The following is a 22,987-nucleotide window of genomic DNA, read 5'->3' as shown; positions in this document are numbered from 1 at the left end:
TATAAATATATAATTGTATTTTACACATAATATATAATTGCTGAATGAACTCTATGATTTTACATAATATATAACAGTACTGTATATAATGATATAAACATGCCATTGTTGGATGAGTGGAATGAATGAATGAATGCATGTGCGTTCAGGAAGATGTGAATGAATGAACACAGGCGCTTCGGTGGAGTGTTGCGCCCACGGCCTCTGCGTGGACAGCCCTATGCAGCGGGCACTACTGCTTTCTCATCTTATAGATGAAAAATTCGGGGCCTGGAGAAGTCAAGTGGTTTCAAGCCGTGGCCTGTGTGGCCACACAGCTGCCTCTTCAACACTTTAAGGAACCAGGCACGCGTGGCTGGGTTTGTGGTCTGGGGATAGATCAGTGACCTGGCTGCTTGCTCAGCTCTGCAGGTGGGAGGGAGGTTGTCCTCTGAGTTGGAGATGATCACTGGGGTGACACAGGAAACGGGTGGGGATGGGGGAGCTGGGAGGAGAAGGGAACAGTAAGGAGGAGCAGGCAGTGCAGGGGGTACCCGGCAGGGTTCAGCAGGTGACTGAAACTCAGGGCTGCCATCAACCCAGAAATGTGTAAATCTTCCCCACAAACCCGCCCCAGGCTCGTATGGAGGGGCGGTGGTGGGTTCAACCAGGCTCAGCATTTCACCCAGGCATCTGGAAAGAAATACCTAGAGTGGGAATGTTCAGGGTGCAGTGGGTGGGGGGCCACCCGCAGGGTTTCAGCTGGTACAGGCACTGAAGTCTAGCTGTCCCTCTCCGCGGCCTGCTCTGTCTGCTCGACAGGCATGTGTATTTCTCTGGGCCCAATGCCTCCCTCGCTCAATGGAAGTGCTGACATCCAACTCACAAGACAGGAGACTCAACAGGATGACCAAGTGGAAAGGACATCTGAGTTTTCAGCAATCTCAGCCGAATGAGTGAAGAGGAACCACTGACGGGGTGCCTCACGCTGGAAGAGGACGCCCGTTTGTTCTGCTCGATTCTAAGAGGGCACAGACCACTTCATTCTTTCAGCTTCCCCAGCCCCTGGCTTAACTCTCAGGCATGCTAGACGGTTTATAAGCGCTAGCTACCTAATGAACTGGCATCAAATAGGACCAGATCTGTTCTAAACAGACTGTGCAAAGGGGAAAGACACAGACCCAGTGTCTCCACGCCTTTAACACCACTGAGAGACAAGAAAGCGGCATGCCAGGAACACAGGGCCCAGCTGATCCAAGTGTCTCATGCTAACACGTGAACCGCCTTCTGCTGGGCACACTAAGGGGCCACAAACAAGCTATGCCCGAGAGCCCCTCCACATCCGCTCTGGACGCACCGGCCCTCGGTCACACAAGGCCGCGCCAGCCTCCGAGGTGAACTGGCAGGACACATACCTGTGGACTCGATGTCCCTGACTTGGGCTCAATGGCCAGCCCCAGGGTGACCCCGCCCGCCAGTGCCTTCTTCAGGCTCTCCTTGACCTCCGTCAGCTCCAGCTCCAGGCTGACGCGCTCTGCCTCCTTCTGCCGGCACTCCTCCTCCAGCTGCTTCAGCTTCTCCTCCAGGACCGCCTGCGGCTTCCTGCCTGGAATCCCCAGAAACGCCGTTACTCCTGCAGCAGACAGAGACTCTCCAAACAACAGAAAAGGCACCTGGTCCCCGAAAAGAACCTCCATAAAACGTTTAGGTTGAGCTCCCCTGATTTAGGTCCTTGTTGCAAAACTTAAATTCAGTAGTTCTCTAAGGGACCAGAGTCCTTCCCCGACCACCACCCTTTGCTGCAGCTGGCCTCCCAGGAAGCAGGAGATGCTCATTCTCACCAAGGCCGGCAGCTCCTGGCTCTAGGCCTCAATGTACTCCAGGGTACTCATTCTAAAACGTGGCCCCTGAACTCCACAGCTCCCGAAGGTGCCACTGCCTGGCAGTGTGAACACTGTCCTTCCCTGATACTCTGCCAATCCTTCCGCCAGCTTATGCCCCTGTGGCAATGAACAGTAGCACAGCTGGCATCTCTACCGGATACGGCATACCTTTCTTTAAGGAATGTTCACTTTATTTATTCGAGGTTTGCTGCAGTGACCTAAGATGGGCCCACTGGACAGATGAGAACACCAATCTCAGGGGTGAACAGGCTGGTACCCAGGGCCTGGGCCAGTGCTGGCCAGCAGGCGAGGTTCTCTTTTTCAAAGCCAAAAGCACCTCCAGTCCCCGCTGCATCTTCACTATCCTGCAAGCTTGGGACACAAGGGAGAAATGCTACTTCTGTCTTGTTAAACTCAACGCCCCGCCCCATTCTCTGGCCTAGCCTCCTCCTGGGTCAGTCTCAGGCTGCAGGCCACATCCTGGCTCCTCCTGCAGGGTCAGCCTGACCTGCCCTGCCGACACCTGCCTTCCCCCTTCTAAACTCCAAAAGTATTTCCCTTCATCAAATCACTGAGGCACAAAGTCCAGGAAGGCTGGAGCTGCTAATTGCTGGCAGGGTGTGCATCAGCTCCTCCCTGCACAGCCAGACACAGGAAAGCTGCCACTTCTTCTCTGGACGGCGCGGGCCTCTGCGGCATCTGAAGCCCCCGTCCCAGCCCAGGCTAGTACATCTCAATCTAGGGAGCCAGCGTTCCGCAGTCTGAGCACCAGGCTGGAAGGGAGGCCATGCCTATGGAAGCCGTGCTGCCCCAGGGTCAGGAGCTGAGCACCAGCTCCCGCCAGCAGGAATGCACACGCCTGGCCCAGGGGTGCCACTCTGGCTACAGGCTCAGTTCCTGGGAATGGGCCCTCACCCTCAGTCCCTCTCTGGTGTCTGTATTCCACTAGCCTGGCCTCTTTCCCGATACATTCCAAGACAGATGCTGCCTTGCTCTCGTCTGTCCCTTCTCAAGAAATGAGGGGCTTCTTCTACCCATGCAGCGCCATCTTGCCTTGCCTGGACTTCTGAAAATGACTCCCCACTGTGGGCTACCCTCCTGTGGAGAAATCCAGTGGATCCCTCCGACACAGTGACCAAATCTACCGAGCCCTGTGGAGACGCGCCATCCTCCAGACAATCTCTGCTGTCAGCGCCAGAAGGTGGGGCAGGTCCCCCAGCACCTCCCCTGCCTCTGTGAGCGGCGTGTGGGTCAGGTCCTGAGCAGAATGAAACGTGCAGTCTCTGATACGAACGCGCCCGGGGCAGTCACCTGAGCCCAGACCCTCCCTACCGGCGCCAGCGTCCATGGCGGCACGGAGGTCTTTTCTTTCTCTGCGGAGCTGGGCCAGCCTGTCCCGCAAGGCTTCCTTCCTCTTCAGCAGCTCCTCTTCTTTGGTCTGCAGCCGCCTGGCGTCTGCTTCTACCCGGTTCTTGCCGTACTTGTACTGGGCAGCATCTTGAGAAGAAAAAAAGACAGCAATTAAAAATTAGGTTTACTGGCCTGGGAAACACAGCGAGGTCCGTCACTACAAAAAAATACAAAAGTTTGCCAGGCATGACGGCATATGCCTGTAGTCTCAGCTACTCAGGAGGCTGAGAAGGGAGAATTGCTTGAGCCTGGGAGTTCGAAGCTACAGTGAGCTGTGATTCTGCCATGTGCTCCAGCCTGGGTGACACTGAGACCCCATTTCCAAAAAAAAAAAAAAAAAAGTAGGTTTATTCAAGCAGATAATGGGGTAACTCAAAAAGCCTGTTTAATCAGCCAACTCAGTGAACAAACACAAAACCAGTTATTTTGCTAATTCAATAAGAAAAAAGACAGGGGTGGTTTGAACTAAGCAGAAAAGTTGGCTAGTTCAAATTCTTCAACAGCCTTTGAATCAAATTTTTAAAAACAAAAACAGAATATTAGGACGTTTCTTTAATTCACTTCCCTTTGAGGAACGTGACTTATAATTAATCTGCGACAACATGGAAAGTGAACATTCTATAATCGGAGAAGACAGGAGTCTATTACTATCAAAAATCATGTCTTGAATTTGCTTCCCTCTCTACATTCTTCAAAACACTTCCACAACACCACAGTGTCTGTTCCTTCCGGCATGGCATCTGACTGGCTCCCGACTGCTGCTACACCCCAGCACGGACATGGAGTGTGATGGAATATGTGTTTGCTTAGTGAGTAACTGACAACGAATCCATGAAGAGGCAACCAGGGGCAGGACCTGGAGCCTGACCGTCTAGGAAGGAGTCCCAGCTTGCACTTGCAGCTGCGTGCCCTGGAACAGGGCATAAATCCCTCTGTGCCTCAGTTTCCCTCAGCTGTGAAATGGGGATAGTAAAAGCAGGTAATTCACTGGGCGGTTATGAGGATTAAATGTTTATAAAGCACTTAGAACAAATGCAAAAATGGGTAATACATAAATGCTTCTTTCATAAAATGAATAAATGAGGAAACTAGCTGTAGGGGACATTTACAGACGTAGCGACATCACACGGCCAGTGAAAAAGCTTTCAGAACCTAACCCTACGCTGTCTTCCTCCTCTTATGTTGGCCTTTCGGTAACAGTAACTTAGGACAACATCTCTTTGGAAGAATCCATGGAGGAGATGAAGGTTGTAACAAAACTTGGATGGAGGATCACCGATGGCAAAGCCTCAGTGATCTCCGAGTCGCTTCTAACAATCACTCACACCTGATGACAACTCCTAGGCCTTCACGACTACATACTCCACATGTCTGACCACCTAGCTTGGCGAGAAACTACTTCAGGTAGAAGTCACAGGGGTGGCATAATGGTTAAGAATAAAAACACTGGGCTCACAGAGGTGGCTATAAACCCACACTCCACCCTCCCTTGCTACATGACTCCGCAAGCAACCTCCGGAAAAGCTCAGCCTCACCCTCTCTAAAACAGACACGAGAAGGAACCCTATGTGTGTGCGTGTGTGTGTGCGTGCGCGCACATGCGCACGTTTTAAATGAGATGTGTGTGTTTTAAATGAGAAACATGTATCTGAAAAAAATCTAACAAAATGACATGATGCCTGATGCAGTGGACATTCACTGATGTAGTGGACATTCACTGATGAGGTAGTGGACATTCACTGATGATGTAGTGGACATTCACTGATGTAGTAGACATTCACTGATGTAGTGGACATTCACGGGCAAGTCTTACCACATCAGTGATAAGTGATTTCCAATAAATGCTGGATTTGCCAGTACTTGCAATGTGAGCCATCATGATTTCAATGAAATACTGCATTTATGAAGACATAAAAAGTGATCACCCCTGTCAATTTTCCCCTACCCAAAAGAAACACACAGAAGGACAGCAAAAGGGTTGGCAGCCTGAAGACAGGCTAACCATTCAACAATCTGAAACAAAAGGAGCTGAGGTAGTAATATATTTTGCAAACAAGGCCAAGTCCAAACTCTACACTTATTTCTAAACTAACCTGTTTCCCCAAACGAACGTAATGCAATAACCTATAAATTTCCAATCTTTTGGTCCCCATGTAATAAATCCCATCTAATCTATAATGCAACTGGCTGGATTCAGCAAAAACACAGAATACCATTATTTTTCTCTTTTGTCACCATTAGATGTCACCAAAGTTAATAAAAACTCCCTACAGAAGGTCTCATAAAATAAAGGAATAAATCATCTAGGAAATAAAGTCAGCACAGGTAGTGACAGATGTGCCATGGCGACTGAGACTCCATGGGATTCAGATTCCGCTTTAACAAAGCTTTCCAGGTGTGAGCTGCTCCTTCCCCACGACCCCTCCCCAATGAAACAAAATTAAAGAGGTGAAAGTAACCACACCCGATACAGTGGGAAATAAGATGTGCCAGAGATAAGGTCAAAGGAAGTCGGTACATTAAACAAATGGTGGCGGGAGGAATTGGCCCAACTGGTTCCAACCCATCTGGTGAACATGTATGTGTGTGGGTGGAACAGAGGTGGAGGCAGGCTTCCGTCAGGAATGTACACCCTTCCTCGGGGCAGTGGGGAGCATGTGTGTGGGTGGAACAGAGGTGGAGGCAGGCTTCCGTCAGGAATGTACACTCTTCCTTGGGGCAGTGAGGAGCATGTGTGTGGGTGGAACAGAGGTGGAGGCAGGCTTCCGTCAGGAATGTACACCCTTCCTCGGGGCAGTGGTGAGCATGTGTGTGGGTGGAACAGAGGTGGAGGCAGGCTTCCGTCAGGAATGTACACCCTTCCTCCGGGCAGTGGGGAGGATGTGTGTGGGTGGAACAGAGGTGGAGGCAGGCTTCTGTCAGGAATGTACACCCTTCCTCGGAGCAGATGCACCCTGGTCCTGCTGGGTGATTCCAAGGCTCGCTCATGAACACAGCCAAGGACACTGCCAGCCTCTCAATTCCCCTATGCGGATGCTCTGACTCTAGAACTGAAACCACAGTGCAAATGGATGTCGGCACGTGTCGGTATCGGACCCTCTGTCTTCTACAGCTGGTGTGGGGTTACCAGCAGGGCTAGCCAGCCTCATCTTCATTGGCACAGAGACTGGTCTACCAGTTGCACTGCTCCAGATCTGAAAAGTTCAGGTATAAATCCCAAGTGGCAATGGCATGTAACCACATCAAACTCAACACCTGCATCTAACGCCCACCTTCTTCCTCTGGGAAATCTTCCTGGACAGGCCCAGACGGCCTCAGGGGCCCCCAACCTGCAGAATCCCATGCTGTGGCCCTTCCACGTGCTCATCCGCACGTGTGGGTCTGCTGGACCGAGGACGCTCAACAGCAACTACTTTACTGTGTCTTTGAGTCCCTGGAGTGAAGAGTGCTGCCTGGCTGGCTCCCTGATGAGACATCCCACATAATGAGGACCAGTGCAAACACCACTTGAGGGATGACAGTATTGCCCTCCATGGATCCCTGGAGGGAAGGGGAGAGGGTGCTGGGTGCAGGCAGGCTGAGTCTCTCGTGTCTTGAAGCTTCTCTGCCCAGTCTATTTCCAGCTGGATGTGGAATGTGAAGGCCTGCCACCCACTCTGGCTCTGTGATTTACCAGCTGTGAGGCCTTGTGGTAGCCGCTCACCCTCTTGGTGATTCTTTTCTCATGTGTATGATGGGGCAGAGGACAATGCCTCCGCTTACAGAGTGGCTGTGGGAAGTAAAGTGGACGGGATAAGAATGGCTTGCCGTAGACCACAAGGCGCCACAGGACTAATCAGTGCCCTGCTCTAGTGCTGTGAGGCCCGCGTATGACCTCAGTCATTCCACTGCACCAACCACAGGAGCATCTGTCTACGCCTGGCAGATAAAGAGGCTCAGTTTAGAGTTTGCATGGCTTGTCAACCACAGATCAGGGACGTGAGCCAAGGTCTCCTGGCCCAGCATCCTGGGCCACCCGGAGCTGCAAGCAACCTGCACTCACAACTGCCTCCCATTTTAAAATGCTGAGTCAATCCCACAGGTGGCAAACCAGTTCTGGGCTTCCATTTACAAGCACAGTCAGAAAGGCCAGGTGGAAACTGCCACTGGGGTCGATGAGGAAGGATGGTGGTGCCCACAGCTCCACTTCTCCAGCTGCCCCCAAGCTGGCACTTACTGGTGGGCAGGCTCAGACAGGCCCAGCTCGACCCAGTGCACTTGCAGCCGGAAGGCAAGACACCCGATGGCACACTTACTTGAAGCCGTCCTTTTCACGCCAGCCACGGGATCCACTTTTTTTGGCTGACTGCTCAGAGTCTTCCCTTTTCCTGTGACTCCGTTAGATGCCACTGGAGGCTTTTTACCCTTGAGCTGTTGAAATGAACATATAAGAACATAAAAAATAAACACACAGTCGAAAAAATCTTGGGTCTTTTTTTCCTGCAGTCATTTCTTTCAGTCTCTGACTCTAACTATTACAGAAACTAGCATAGACGGAGAAGAAGATAAAGGTGAAAGAAAGCCAAGATGGCTTCCAAACACCGGGCTGCCGGGATCATGGGGAATGGCTGAGGAGGTGTGGCCGAGGCCAAAGCCAGTGGGGTCCGTAGGATGTGTTCCACTGGAACGCTGCAGAAGGGACGCCTTTCTACTGGCAAGTCACAAACACTACCCAAGCTGGTGCGGGCTGAGGTGAGCAGTTTGTTTCCGATGCTAAACGGCTTTTATTTCAGTGGGATGCCCTCAGGAGAGGAGCAGGACCCTGCGTCAGAGCTGTGCTGCGGCAAGCGCCTTTACAACGGGTGACACCCTAACGGGCAAGGGAAGCGTAACACACAGCAATCACACGGACACTGAGCTCGCACGGACTGCAGGCTTCTGAAACAGTGAGACAGCGCTCTACTCTGGGGACTGCCACAGGACAGCGAGTTCTGCATTTTGCTGGCGTGACCTTCCACACAGCTTAGTTGTGTGATTTTTCAGCGTGATGGCAAAGACTCACTCCAGCATCCATGCCCATGCTTTTTCCATGATACTACGTTGCCTACTGTGGCAGGCCTCAACTTTTGGGAGGCACAGACATCTGGCTCCATCATTTAGGAGCCATCAAGCAAGTTATTTAAACTTTCTGAGCCCCCACTTGGTTGTTTAAAAAGGTAAAGGTAGCGACCCCTCTCCAGAGGGTTCCTGAAAGGATCACATGACCTGCAGTATAGGAGAGGGGCCGTGTAAGTGCTTAAACAATAGGTCCCCATTAAAATGACCAAAGGAGGACAGGAAACACAGAGGCCATGCAATTTAACCTGCAAAAGTGTTTCCTACTTCAACAAAAGCAAAACAAAAGGGAACAAAAGTAACAAACCCCCCCACGGGAACCATACACCAAATGATTCCCAACTCGTGTGGGGACAATCCAAGTGTGCAGGATGGAAAGCTGCGCTGCAGGATTTTACCTAAGGCAGCTCTAATGCCAATAAAAAGACAGGTAGAAACACAGAAACACATTTACTTAGTAAATGCAACACATAACCTGCCCACTTTTTGGCGTAAGTTCTTGTAAGAAGCCCTGAGGCCTCCCAAGCCCCTGGGCCCGGCTTTGCTTAGCTCTGGGCCCCTCAGACACACCTAACGGGAATCTCCAGGGGTAGGATCTGAACAACCGTCAATCAGAATCGAAAACTGACACACACCTGTGCACTTGGTTTCTGATGAAGCCGACCTATAGGGAGCTAGTGCTCTAAGTCATTACTATCTAGAATTCTGCAATTTTATGTGGTTCATTATTTTCTTAAGATTATCCAAAGAATGGAGAAAAATACACATATTTAAAACATGCCCATTTGCTATATGTTCATATTCCTACATATATTGGCTGAAGTCTTTAGGCAAAGCATAACAAATTCTTAGGTTAAATATGCATGATAAGCCGGGCATGGTGGCATGAGTCTGTTGTCCCAGCTACTTGGGAGGCCAAGGCAGGAGAATCACTTGAGCCCAGGAATTCAAGTCCTGCCTGGGCAACATAGTGAGACGTCATCTCTTTAAAACAAAACAAAACAAAAAAGGCCTAACCACACAAGATTACTCTGAAATGTTACTGTTTGCTGTAAACACAGGGTGTGCAATGGACCACAGTTCAAAATCAAGGTTATTATTGTTCAGTGGTCATCAAATGTCCTTCTTATCATCGTCTAGTTTTTAAGAGTATACTTCTAGACTTACCATAGAAAACTCCTACCGTACCCTGAATAATCCTATTTCCTGTTTAAAGATCAAAAGCAATGACTACATGGAGTCAACCCTTCCTCATTATGTGTAATGGAAACATATTAAAGAACCTTGCAGTTCAACAATCTTCTGGAAAGTTTTATTACCCGTTTCTTTTAAATTCCCTGCCTTTAGTTGACATAATTCACAAAATTCACTGGGGAATTTTCCAAGAACAGAAGGAAAGTCAGATATGGGCAGAGAAACAGCGCTTAGACAAACTATGAGCTCTTCAGAAATATCTCATCGGTTCCGTGGTAGTCAGGTTGCAAATTATATTCTAGTTGAGGGAAAAAAAATTACGCTTTGCCTTTGCTGAGTCCCATTTACCACAAGTTGCAAAACTGTTGGAGCAATGTGACTTAAAGGTGGCTCTGGAATCTTACAGAAGAAGATGCTGTACCTGTGAGTTGAGCCCGAGAGACGCCCTCCCCACAGAAGAGGTATTAGTGAGAGACGGAGCGGAGGCAGGGTATTTGTAATGGTTAGAGGACAGCTTGTCGGCAGACAGCCTAGAGGCCTTTCTGTCAGCAGGAGAGTAGCGGGCAAAGATTTTCGGAGACGGCAAGTTATCGTACAGGCCTGCGTTATCATAAAGCACCTCTTCTCCCAAGCCTCTGCTGCAGGAAGCAGGAAAGCCATCTTCCGGTTCCCACTGCAACACACACAGCTTTGTGGTTAGTGACTTGGACACAGAAAACCGCAGCTTTCGGCACAGCGAGATGTCATTTATGAATAGCACGGCACTTAGCATGGCGTCAGCATCCCAACACCCTTCTGCACAGACTGCAGCTGTTATCAATAAGGCACGCACCCCCCGACACACACACATACACACACCCAACACAAGCATGCAGACTGATTCAAAAGAACTTGACTTCTGAAGCCTCATGGAAATTTTTGTTGCCTTAAACCATTCCCAGAATGGGAATGTGAAGTTTTTGTTCGGTCCTGTCTTTTAAAGAAGAAAAAGAAATGTTATCTGGTATTTCCTTCTTTAGAGAAGTGCCTAGCGCAGGATGTGAATGTGAAGGTCGGAAGGGAGCATGGGCTCAGGGGCTTGGTGCTCTGCTGTGCGCGAAGACACTGAGGTCCAAGCAGAGCACCCGATGCTTTTCACCGCACTGCCCTTGCCCTGGAAGCGGGAAAATGGAAGCAGAGGTGGAAGAAAAATGGAAGCCTGGAGCCGGTGAGTGGCAGAGCGGAGGGAGGGGCCGCGCTCATCCCCCACGGTGCTGCCTCTAAGCCTTGGGCTCCTTCTGGGGACAGCAGACCACATGCGGGCTCCTCCAAGTCCCTGTGCTGGAGTCGGTGACCTAAGTCCTATGGGATCTGTCAACACCCACCCCTCTGTGCCCTGCTCTGTATACCTGAAGGAAGTGCCACAGCCAAAACAGTCTGTGAAAGGAGACATCGAATTCTCATAGAACATTAGATGCTTCCAAATCTAATTGATATAATGGTATTCTTTTAGCAGAAAATCTCTAACAAAGGACTAAAATAGGTACACGCCACTTCACGGGACTGAGGAATCTGAGAACACAGACGTTAAAGCATTAACTCAACCCAAAAACTGAGGCCACAGCCAAGGCCTTTTCAGCTTTAAAGGTCTTTATAAATTGCCTGGCGTTACAAGAAAGGCGATATTAATTCCTCTGTTATGTTCCTTTACCCTGTTTTTATAGTCTTCCTGCACAGTCCTTCCCGCCAGACGGTAATTACAACCTTTTGTTATAAAAATAGCACAGACTGAAAATTCCGCAGTAGAAGCATCTGTATTCCTCCGCAATCACTTCAATGTGTCTATTTTTGTGATCTAAAAATAACGGTCCCTGCAGATAAACTCGGATATGAGAGTTTCATAATGACAACCCAGCATATATTTGTCCAGAGTTATTAAAACGGTCTAGACAAGACTATCATTTTCCTAAAATACCAAAGATTAAGTCATATGGAAGACGCAGAAAAACACCTACAGGGACCTCACAGAAGTTTCTAGTTTAAAGTGTGAGTGTGCATACTTTCATCTTAGTCTAAGCATCGGGGAACGGTGAATGAGTAAACATTACTTAAGCTGAAACAGTGCTATGGTGCCAGATAGTAGGTCATAAATATGAACATTTTTTGAGATGGAGTCTTGCTCTGTTGCCCAGGCTGGAGTGCAGTGGTACAATCTCGGCTCACTGCACCTTCCACCTCCCAGGCTCAAGTGATTCCCCTGCCTCAGCCTCCTGAGTATCTAGGATTACAGATGCCCACCACCAAGCCCGCTAATTCTTATATTTTTAGAGGTGAGGTTTTGCCATGTTGGTCTCAAACTCCTGGCCTCAAGTGATCCGCCCACCTCTGCCTCCCAAAGTGCTGGGATCACAGGCGTGAGCCACTGCACCGGGCTATAAATATGAACTTTAAAAACCTAAAAATGAGGCCTTCCAAAAAGAGATGAGCTGGTAACAGCCGAACACACAGTAAGTTTCAGGAAGGGGCCGAGCAGAGGAAGGAAGCCACATACATGTACAGTGTGTCCAGCGATACACACACACAAACAGGGAATGGCAGACCTTTGTTTCTACTACAGATTAAGCTGCCAATAACCTAAAGAACACTCACTCCTGTGGGTGGCCTGTACAGTGTCATGAAAGCCTGAATGAAGCAGGCTGGGTGGAACCGGATGATCCCATGTGTGGCTCCACAGGGTCTCAACGGCATCCAGCTCAGTCACAGGTTCGTGTGTAAGGGGTGCAAGTGGAGAAACACCTTGAAGGAAAAGGTATGAAAGGGTCTTTGGGTGGGACGGGCTAGACACAGGCTAAGGGAAGTGGATGGTTCTCAGGATGCAGATGAGCATGGTAACCGCCGTCTAAGCCCAGGGATAAACGTGTGCCGTCAAGAGACACTGGGGCGACACAGAGCAAATGGAGGCAGAAGAGCGGGTCCCACCTAGAAAACGGCTCAGGGGCCGGAATCCAGGGCAGAAATCAGCCTGAGAGCCTGCTCCCCAGGCCGCCGTGGGTCCGTCTTAGCAGGAAGAACTTGCACAAGCCCCCTCTGCTGGAGTGGAGCGCCTTGGTGACTGTGGGCACCCAGAGACACTCCAGGGAGGACTGGCTGAGGGGAAGGAGGAGACCGACGGGCCCTGAAACCTCTCCACCTAGGACGGCAGGTACAGAGGGGCAGGAGGCGGCGATCAGTGGGAAGGTGGCTGGGCCCCATGGACACCCTGCATCCATCATGGCTCTTGAGGAATGGACCCGCCACTTCTGACCCCAGCATAAACAGCCTTCAGTCTGTTTACGCTCCTGAGCACTGCGGGTCCTTGGTCCCGCTCCTCCCTCAAAGAGGCCATTGTCTCCTGGTTCCTGCTGTGGGCAGCTACATAATTTACAATGCCGGGGCTGACTGAGGACATTCACCAGAATATTGGAGAAACGACTGCAGAAGGAAAACAGCAAGAAAAAAGTCTGAAATACCTTCCAAGGCTGGAAAAAATAACAATAAATATACTTTGTGTCTACCTTTGAAAATGATCTTAACATAGATGCCAATTTCAAACCCACCCAGTACTGGGAGATGCATGGCATACGGGTTTCTCACAAGCCTCCTTCATCCATCTGCTAACTGTGAAGGCCTCACTTCTGAATGCCCAGGGCTGGGTGCCGTGCCTGGACCAGAGAGGATGCTCAGTGCACGGTTGTGAGATGAGCAACATGCACACACCGTGAGACAAGCACCTGTTGATAGGCCTGCTGACGACACGCCCCACACAACACACACACAACACACCGAGGGCAAACTTTACCACTCCGAAGGCCAAACAGACCCTGGAAACCAGCGGAACAGAGAAAGCCGCGCCTAAGCCCCAACTGCATGGAGCTGTGGACCTACAGACGGCACTGTGACGGGAGCTGGAGCCTGCCCCTCCAAATCCGCCCAAGGGAAGCTGCCGAGCTTGTACTGGGGTCACTCCTCTACAGCGTCATTTTCTTCCTGAGGGGATTTCTCAGTATTTTAATCCTAGCGGGAAATAACGACTCACTGACAACTATGCTTGATTTAACAAGTTATCCAAGTATCACTCTAATATGCTATTCTTTAGTCAGTATTTTAGTGGGCTGGCACATTCAATTAATGGGAGTGACATTAGGCCGGGCACAGTGGCTCACTTTGGTAATCCTAACACATTGAAAGTCTGAGGTGAGAGAATCACTTGAGCCCAGGAGTTCAAGACTGGCCTGTCCAATATAGGGCGATCCCATCACTAGTAAAAATAAACAAATGCGTGCGGTGTGGAAGTGTGTACCTATGCCCCAGCTACTTGGGAGGCCAGGGCGGGAGGATCCATTGGGCTGGGGAGGTTGAGCTACCGTGAGTCTTGACCGCACCACTGCACTCCAGCCTGGGCCACAGATTGGGACACTACGTCAACACCAACAGAAAAATGACAGTGACATTAAACGACAAAGTTGTCTACTAGTCTCAAACGATCCACTTGTTCAAATGCAGCTTCAGATGAGCAGCACGTCAGCAGCCAGGGGCAGAGAGGTGACATGGAGCCTCCTGTTAGCCTCAGAGCATTAAAAAGCGGACCTCATAAACTGAAACCAGGGGAACTAAGGCACAGAATTTTCACAGCCTCACTTCTAACAAAACCATGACTCCAGCAGAAGGGTACTCACCGCGCCGTTGATGCACGGGACGTCGTCGTAATGAAGCGCCGTCCCACTGGGGTGGGCATAGCCGTTGGACGTGCCCCCTAGGTACGGGTTAGCAGACAGAACACGCCTGTTCATGAAACTGAAAGAAAGGAAATGCGTTAAAATCCATAACCTGACCACCTTTTACTCCAATCAGTCAGGTCCTCATTGCGTTCTGACTCTATGTCCAACGCTATGTCAGCAGTCACGGGGCAGAGAAGAAATGAGAGACAGAGCCTCAGAGGAAATGAGAGGATGTGTTGGAGGGACTGTCCTATGAGATTAGGAGGGCACATACTCTGCAGAAGGGCGACACAGGCCGCCGATGACCCACGCTAGGTACACGCGGCAAAGCCTGCAAGTAACAGGCATTCAGAAATGGCAAGCATTTCGCTCATCATCTGTCTGTCACCGTGGCCAGCTCCTCTCACAGCCTGTGTTGGTAGTAAAGTTTTATTGGAACACATGCTTCTTTCATAAGTGTGTTACTTCCAAAAGGGTAACATGGGCTGCAAAGCTAAAAGTTAGGCCAGGCAGCACAGTGACTCACACCTATAATCCCAGCACTTTGGGAGGCTGAAGTGGGCAGATCACCTGAGGTGAGGAGTTCAAGACCAGCCTGACCAACATGGAGAAACCCCATCTCTACAAAAAATATAAAATCAGCTAGGCATGGTGGCACATGCCTGTAATCCCAGCTACTCGGGTGGCTGAGGCAGGGGAATCGCTTGAACCCGGGAGGTGGAGGTTGTGGTGAGCCAAGATCACGCCATTGCACTCCAGCCTGGGCAATACGAGCGAAACTTCGTCTCAAAAAAAAAAAAAAGCTGAAAGTTACTGTTCAGCCTTTTTTGGAAAAGGTTTGTGGACCCCTGTTCTATAAGCTCTCTAGAACAATTATTCAACAAATGTTGATGGAGTTCTTAGGACTCATTCGGCTCCACTGCCACCCCACACAACACATTTTCTCCTCTTCCCTGAAATTCCCTCAACTTCTGAGACCCGCTGACAGTGGCCAGGGAAATCCTTTAGAAGGTGTGATCTTTGTTCCAAGTTCCTGGTCAGGGCTCCTAAAACTCTTGGAATTTCCCACATGAAGTATACAATGAGGGCTGGTTGCCAGGGAAACCAACCCCGTGATTAGGGCCTGAACTTTCCATAAAAACCCAGAAGGACAAGGTTCCCAGAGCTTCTGAGCTGTGAGCGTGTGGCGGTGTCAGAAGCGTGGTGCACCCAGCGAGGGCACAGGAGCGCTGCGCTCCATGCGCCTTGCCCGGTGCACCTCTTCCTTCACTGCTTCTGAGCTGTATCCTTTCACTAGTAATCCGGTAAGCAAGCTCTTCCTGAGTTCTGTGAGCATCTGGCAATGACTGAACTCTTGGGGAGGGTCGTGGGAACCTCCAACTCACATCCCGTTGGTCAGAAGCACGGGTGACAACCTGGACCTGGGGCTGGCATCTGAAGTGGAGTCGGCTCTGTGGGCTGGGCCCTTCACTGGGGGACCTGAGGCTGCCTTATGGAAGACCACTGAGGGTTGAGTTCAAGTATTAGGACACCCCACTGGTGCCTGCAGAAATCTAGAGAATTGCTTGGCATGGGAAAGACCTGCCCATTTAGTGGCTAAAGGCGAGACCCAACACTGTGGAGGCTGCAGTAAGAAAACTGCTCACTCCCCTTTAAGGAGGGCAGGCCGGCCACGCCAGCCTCCGCCCAACACCCCCAGGTACTTCTGAAGTTGCAAGGTGCTGCCCGGGGCCACAGGGCTCCCAGGGACTAGGTCTCTGCTCAGTCCTTGCACTGTGGCTTCCAGCGCTGGGTCAGTCTCCTTGGTATTCTGGGGCTCCTCTGGCTCTCTCTGCTCCCCCAGTCCCTCTGCCTGCCAAACTTCTCTCCAGACACCCTTCGTATCCGGGTCTCCGCATGGGTGCTGTCCCAGGGTGCCCGCCCTGGCAGCCCCATAGCACCCCTCCCTCCCCTCCGGGTCCGGGGCCACCATCCCGCATCCGTGTCCTGCCTGCTCTCCCCACTGGAAGGTCAGCCTCAGAAGTGTGAGGACCACACCAGCACACGCTGGGGTCCACAGGTGCAGGTGCCTAGAGGCTCGGCAGCTTCCGAAGCCATGCATCAGGACTAACAATGGAAACACCCAGGGAAGAGACCCCCCTGACAGCATTCCCTGCTAGTGGGGGTATTTCAGAGAATGCTGCGTTTCTATGGTCACCAGCTCAAGAAAACACAGCGTAAACACAGAGGAGTGAAGTCTCCCTCTTTGGAGTACCTCTGGCAGCGTAGCCGCGGGAGAACCCGGGCTTGGGGTTCTGGGCTGGACTTCAGCCGCATGGGCCGCGGAAAAGACTCCGCACACAGCGCGTGTGCGCCCCCTGCTGGGGAGGGACGCCATGCACGGCTCGCTGCCTGGACACATTCTTTTCAATTGTAATTTATAAACTTTTTCCTTTGCTTATAAGAATGTAACTTAAAATACATAAAAGTATATGTAGGAAAAGACAATGACTAAGAAGAGAACATATAAGAAGGAAAGGCACAGCAAAACTTGAACATTTAAGAGTTCTGCAGTAATCGATTTTCATTTTTAAAAATACATATTTAAGGTTTTCTAATTAAATGCCTCTTTGGAGGGCTTTGGGGAAACAGTGCTATGTATGCTTTTTGTCAGTGAGAGGCAGTAAATGGATGGATGAATGATGCCCGGCCACAGGGACCACCCCCTCCCCTGTGCCCTGGCCATACTGAGTCTTTCTCCTTCCCCGGCATCTTCGGTTTCGAGCGTGCGGCCTGCACTCGCCCTGCTGCAGCAGGGACATAGGGTGGGGTCAGAACAGAGGCCCTGGGTGGCTACACTCCTGCCTCTGTGCTGGGAAGAGCCACTGCAGGATGTCTCTGACAGGCTCACTGGCAGGACTTGGGAGCACAGTGATGAGGGGTCACAGGCACATGGAATGTCCCAGGTGGAGGAGGCCTCAGCCAGCAGCTAGTCACCCCTCACCCTACAGAGAGAGTTGTCTTCAGCGAGGACAACTCTCCCTGGCCCTCAAGAGGGCAGGGTGTGGGGTCACAACTAAACACAAGGCCTCTGTCTTCCACTTGGTGTCTTTCCACAACAGGATTTGTAGCCAAAGGCAGACGTGGATATGAAGTAAGAGGCCACGGGCCACTTGTTACACCAAAACCAGGAGACAGTCAAGGGAGCTCTTTCTGAATAACCCCCCGGGACTCAGAGGAGAGGGTGGCCAAGAGGACCGCCGCCCATCCACGCATCTATCCCCTCGCCACCCTCGCCACGCCAGCCCTGCTTTCGATGCTCTTCATCCTCACCACAGCTTCCTGAAGGACTCCTCAGAGGGACGACGAGAGAGTTTCGGGAAGCTGTGGAGTATTTTCCTCGTATTATACATCTATGTGTCTCATTTCAAAACAGGCTTTCAGGAACATATGTCTCAATTGTTTCCCATTATGAAAGTTCCTAAACTACTACGTTTCCTGAGACGCTCTCCGTGATTATCTTTTACTCTCCTCTTTTCTAAATATATTACTGCTGTTTCATCCTTAGTCATGTACAATGCAAAGAGGATTCTCCAAAGAACCTTGAAAAGATTCATTAACTGGCTGCCAGTTTCTATAAAAGCCAAAAATTTCATCTTGGAATACTGATCGCACTGGCAGGCGACCATGTTTTGGACACTGTTTCCTTGTCACATCTCATCTCTTAAGTTTTACAGGAATGCCTGGCTAGAAAACGTGCAAATAAACTTTATGGCTGACATCTCCTATAAAGATTTGAATCAGGTACTATATTGAAAAGATTCCTGTAGCCATAAATTCATTACATGCATATTTTTAATAAATATTTTTAGTATTATGATCTACATTCCTTTCTCAAAAATGTGACCTTGCCACATTTGGTTTAGATTAATACTCTACTCATTTATAAAGTAAAAGCCAAGTTGTATTCTAGGGCAACTATTTTATTTCAGGGTTTCTCTGACATGTGCTTAGCGCTTTGCTGATTATACTTAAAATTACATGTGGACGTAGGATAGGTTTTTATGGAAATTTAGTATCTTCCCAATAAACATAGTTAACATCCATATCCACTTTTATAAGTCAGTCTGGTTGGACAGATTTTACAAAACTAGATTTACGGATATCCTATCTCTTTAAAAACACTTTATGATGTGCTTTATTTACTGCATGGTGCTTAATAAATAGGAGAATCATCATAACTTACCTATGTTTTGCTGATTAGAAAGCATGTAATTAAACAATAATGAGTATAAATGGAACAGTAAGTACTAGACTACATCTATCCTGATTTCTGCACAAAAGGACAGTGGAGAGAACAGTCCGTCCTATAGAAAACCTCCAGTGCTACTGGGGATTTTATGGACAATCTGGGCAAGACCAATTCCACCTGTCAAGGCTACCGACCTTGGCTGGGTGTAACATGTGGCCTCAGTCCTAAAATGGGCCAAGTTATCTTCACTTTGAGAACTATTTCTTAGGCCCACAAAGTCCGAGCTAAGCGTTAAATCAATGTCCATTCACCATTCAAGATACAAAGGAAGACTGCTCCAATTCCCCATAAATGCCACTTGTGCGGAAAAACTAGCGGTGGTGGTCATATTAAACAGGCGAACAACGGCCGGGCATTCCAGCCCATGTTCACACTGGAAAGGGCGCGTCATCTCAGCACCGGCAGGTCTGCCAGCAGCTGTCTGATGCTTATCCTCACTCGCTGATGATGGAATTCACGACCAGCTTTGTTTTCATTCACTTCCCTCACCCCAGTCCAGACTCTCTAAGGATGAGAGACACAGATGCAGGGCCAAGGGGTCAAAGACGCCAGAGCTGGAAGCTTCAGAGATGATCTTGCCCACCCTCTCTACTCTCTCCAGAAGGCAGCAGAGGCGCTAACAGGTAATGAATGACTTTTCCAGATTTTTCTAATTAGTAAATACCACAGCAGGACCCAAAGCCAAGATATTCTACCTACTACCTGCTGTATCTGAAATTAAACCTGAGAAATATATTCATTGTTATTCACTTAAAAGTGGCATCATGGGTCATGCCTGTAATCCTAGCACTTTGGGAAGCCAAGGTGGGAAGATCGCTTGAGCTCAGGAATTTGAAACCAGCCTGGGCAACATAATAAGACCCTGTTTCTAAAAAAATAAAATAAAAAAATTAGCCAGGCACGGTAGCACATGCCTGTAGTCCCAGCTGCTTTGGGAGGCTGAGATGGGAGGATCCCTTGAGCCCAGGAGGTTGAGGCTGCAATGAGTCATAATTGTGCCACTGCACTCCAGCCTGGGCAATAGAGCAAGACCCTTAATCAAAAATACAACAACAACAACAACAACACCCCAATAACCAACAAAAAAGTGGCATTGTTCACATGCCTGTAAACTCAGTTAATGTCCGACTTAGTAGAAGGTAGCTGGATTCTCACGCCTGCTTCTTGCATTCAATCTGTCACAAAATGCTCTTTTGGATGACGTATGTGAAGAAAATCCAGCCTCAAACAAACGTAAGCTGGAAAAGTGGGGCACATTTTAACTGCTTTTTCCAAGAGCTGGCGATACACTTCTTTGGTACTACACCAAAACTCAGCAAGTGGTGGTTCTTACTGCTAACTGCAATGTGGAGTCAGAAATCAGATCAACTTACATTAAAATTCAGTAGTTTATCTTGCACTAGGAATAGCCCTTTTCCCAAGCATGACTTCTGCAGCTCTTTCAAATGCGAACACCCTTCATTATACATCAAAAACCTGCTCACTGATATGACTGCAGATCTCAGCAGGCGTCTGCAGGTGCTGAGAAGCTGGCAGGCTCACTGTGGCAGATGCAAATTTTCCAGAATTCTAACTTCTCCGGAAAGCTTCCATGGATCACAAGCAGCAAATACTGCCAAGTGTTTGCCTAGAGATGATGGGGATAGCCAGCTCATGTTCAAGAAAACATCTGCAAATGCCAACATGCGAATAACCACAGTTTGCCAGTTGCTTTTTCAAGTAAAAATAAAATAAAAAAAATAATGCAGCCAGTTCTATGAGCAACTCACTGGTCTGAGAGCTGTTCTTCACTAGGACCACTGTCACGGTGCACTCCAGCGTGCTCGCTGTGGCCTCCCATCACGCCACACAGAACAGGAAAAACACATGGACTGCAGAGACTTCATGCAGATATCTACTATCCAGTCCTTTACAGAAAAAGTCGTAACTTTTACTGCTTCCTCAAGGACAACTTAAGTGAAATCAGCACTTTCTTTTACTGTTGCAAGCGTGTGGCGGTGACAATGATTACTAATACAGTGAAGTGCCACTATTTGTGCTAAGGTGCCAGCCAATTATCACTAATGCAAATTTCCAAACAGTAGAAAAGGAAAATAATGTCTTAGTATTATTACGAAAATAATTTAGTCCTGTAGACTGCCAGAAAGGGTTTTGAATATCCCCAGGGGGTCTGGAGACCATACCAAGAACTGCTGCTATAAATCTCTCTGCCATCATTATGTTAAAGAAATATTCACAGTTCATTTATACATTATTGCAGCATTGTATAAACATCAAAATTTAAATTTACAAAGTACTTGACTGATAGCTTTGAAAACTCAGTCCTCATTACAGCAATATGTAGAATCATTTCTCCTTCATAGAACTGTTCCTCTAACACAGGGGTCAGCAAACCACCGGCCAAATCCAGGCCACTGCCTGTTTTTGTAAATAAAGTTTTATTGGAACGCAGAGACGCCCATTGTTTATGGAGAGTGTCTGGCTGCAAAGGGAGCTGAGTGGTCATTAACAGGAAATGTCTGGCCCACAAAACCAAAAACGTTTGCTATCTAGTCCTTCATGCAAGTTTGCCACACACTGCTCAAATAGGAAATCCAGTGAGTTGACATGACAAAAACATTTCTGTGAAATTTGAATTAAGACAATGCAAAAGGGAAAGTCTTTAGTTTTCCTTCTGAGACTATATCCTCACACAAAAACTAAGTTAGGCAATTAGGGAAAAGCTCGTTATTGAACTGCAGTGCCATTTCACGTGGCGGTGGATCTTACCAGAAGGTCTGTTTGGCTGTCTGGATGACATTTGCAGACATTTCCACATCAATGTAGTCATAGTGCAGAGCTCCCGGGTCTGTGGACGACCCCGTCTCTGCAAGTAAAATCCCAATCCACCTGCCCATGTCTTCAGAAGAAGATGCCTGTTGAGGTGGAAAAAAAGCATTTACTAAAGATTTTTACATTTTCATGAATGTAAACAAAGACCACATGATAGGAAAAGTGATGAAACATGATGTCCTAAGAAGAAACAAGAAGGAAGACACAGCCATTGACTGAGCAAAGGAATCGACGTCACGTTCACAGCAGGGCCTCCACTTAGGAAGCAGCATCCCAATCACACCAAAGGTGAATGAAACTTGGAGGTCCTAAAAGGCCTTCCAGTTATCATGGGGAAAGGCACTAGGGTGTAAGACAGGAAAATTAATGGGATTAATTACACCCCCACTGAAGGAAGCTGCTGAGGAGCCTCGTGGCTCTCATGACAGCACCTGACCATGAGAAGGAGCCTGCCCGGGCCGCTGCTGTCTGACCTGGAAAGCACAGCCAAGCTCCAGGCCCCCACGAGCCTCAAACTTTTTTATACCAGGGGCCCTGGGTGAGTCCCCTACATGGTCATTTAGTTTCTCGATTAGATGACACAAAAAAGCAATTTCCTTTTCTATCAACTGTGTTTCCAAAGGGGAAAGAACGATCTGTAGTCACTGGGCTGCTTTGGGCATACCATTTTTTAAGATGTGTGATACCTCCCCTATTTGGTCTGCTTAATTTGCAAGTCTGAAATACATCTTTAAGACTATGTTCATTACAATATTAAGCCATCCTTTTTTTTTTTTTGAGACAGGGTCTCGCTCTGTCACCCAGGCCAGATTGCAGTAGTGTGATCAGAGCTCACTGCAGCCTCCAACTCCTGATCTCAAGCAGTCCTGCCTCAGCCTCCCAAGTAGCTAAGACTACAGCTGCCCACCACCAAGCCCAGTTAATTTTTTAATTTTTTATGTGTAGAGACAGGGTCTCAACATCTTGCCCAGGCTGGTCTCAAACTCCTGGGCTCAAGCAATTCAACTTCAGCCTCCCAAAGTGCTAGGATTACAGGTGTGAGCCACCATGCCCAGCTTTAAGCCACTGTTTTAAAGTGATTTAGAAAATCGGTTACATTTTTAATGGCATTTCAAATGTTTAAAGATTTTGATTAATCAAATATGTAAATAATGGTTACAGTTTAGGAGAAATTAAGCTATCAAATTTATGAGTTAACTGAATGGTGAAGAAAAAATAAATTTTATTTCTTATAAAAATTCCTTATAAAGATCTCTAAGTTGAGCTTAAAGGCTTAAGGAAAATTGGGTTTTATAATTATAATCTTGACAAGTTTAACACTGATCAAAATATGGGTAATTATAAATATTCCATGCCAGGTATGAAGGCCTCTCTAAAGAAAGGAACGCTAACAAAAATGCAGCTATTTTTTTATGTTGAGTAATTGGTTAGTGGTATTTTCCATATAACAAATCATCCATAACCAGTACACAATTAGGCCATTAGGACAAAGGGAAGGAATTGCCATTAAGTACCTATGGAGAGCAAAAACATAATCAATATTTGCCAAATTAAAATGATGGTGAATA

The 22,987-nt window shown here is 48.5% G+C and overlaps 1 protein-coding gene across 2 annotated transcripts in view; it reads right to left on the bottom strand.

Moving 5' to 3' along the window:
• The window catches only part of AFAP1 (actin filament associated protein 1), a 169,021-nt gene that overhangs the window by 8,842 nt on the left and 137,192 nt on the right, over positions 1-22,987 (bottom strand). The window contains exons 11-16 of one of the 2 annotated variants that reach the window (XM_017539084.2): positions 21,357-21,502; positions 14,255-14,372; positions 9,982-10,233; positions 7,568-7,682; positions 3,195-3,359; positions 1,395-1,585 (exon numbers count right to left, since the gene is read on the bottom strand). In XM_017539084.2, coding sequence (XP_017394573.1) covers positions 1,395-1,585; positions 3,195-3,359; positions 7,568-7,682; positions 9,982-10,233; positions 14,255-14,372; positions 21,357-21,502 — 987 coding nt within the window. The remainder of the gene's footprint in view (positions 1-1,394; positions 1,586-3,194; positions 3,360-7,567; positions 7,683-9,981; positions 10,234-14,254; positions 14,373-21,356; positions 21,503-22,987) is intronic. The other variant, XM_017539086.2, reaches the window with a different exon arrangement.

This window comes from Cebus imitator, unplaced genomic scaffold (genome assembly GCF_001604975.1).
Source record: "Cebus imitator isolate Cc_AM_T3 unplaced genomic scaffold, Cebus_imitator-1.0 Scaffold117, whole genome shotgun sequence".
NCBI classification, from domain to species: domain Eukaryota; kingdom Metazoa; phylum Chordata; class Mammalia; order Primates; family Cebidae; genus Cebus; species Cebus imitator.
The sequence above is the reverse complement of the archived record's forward strand: the minus strand, read 5'-3'. Positions and strand labels throughout refer to the sequence as shown.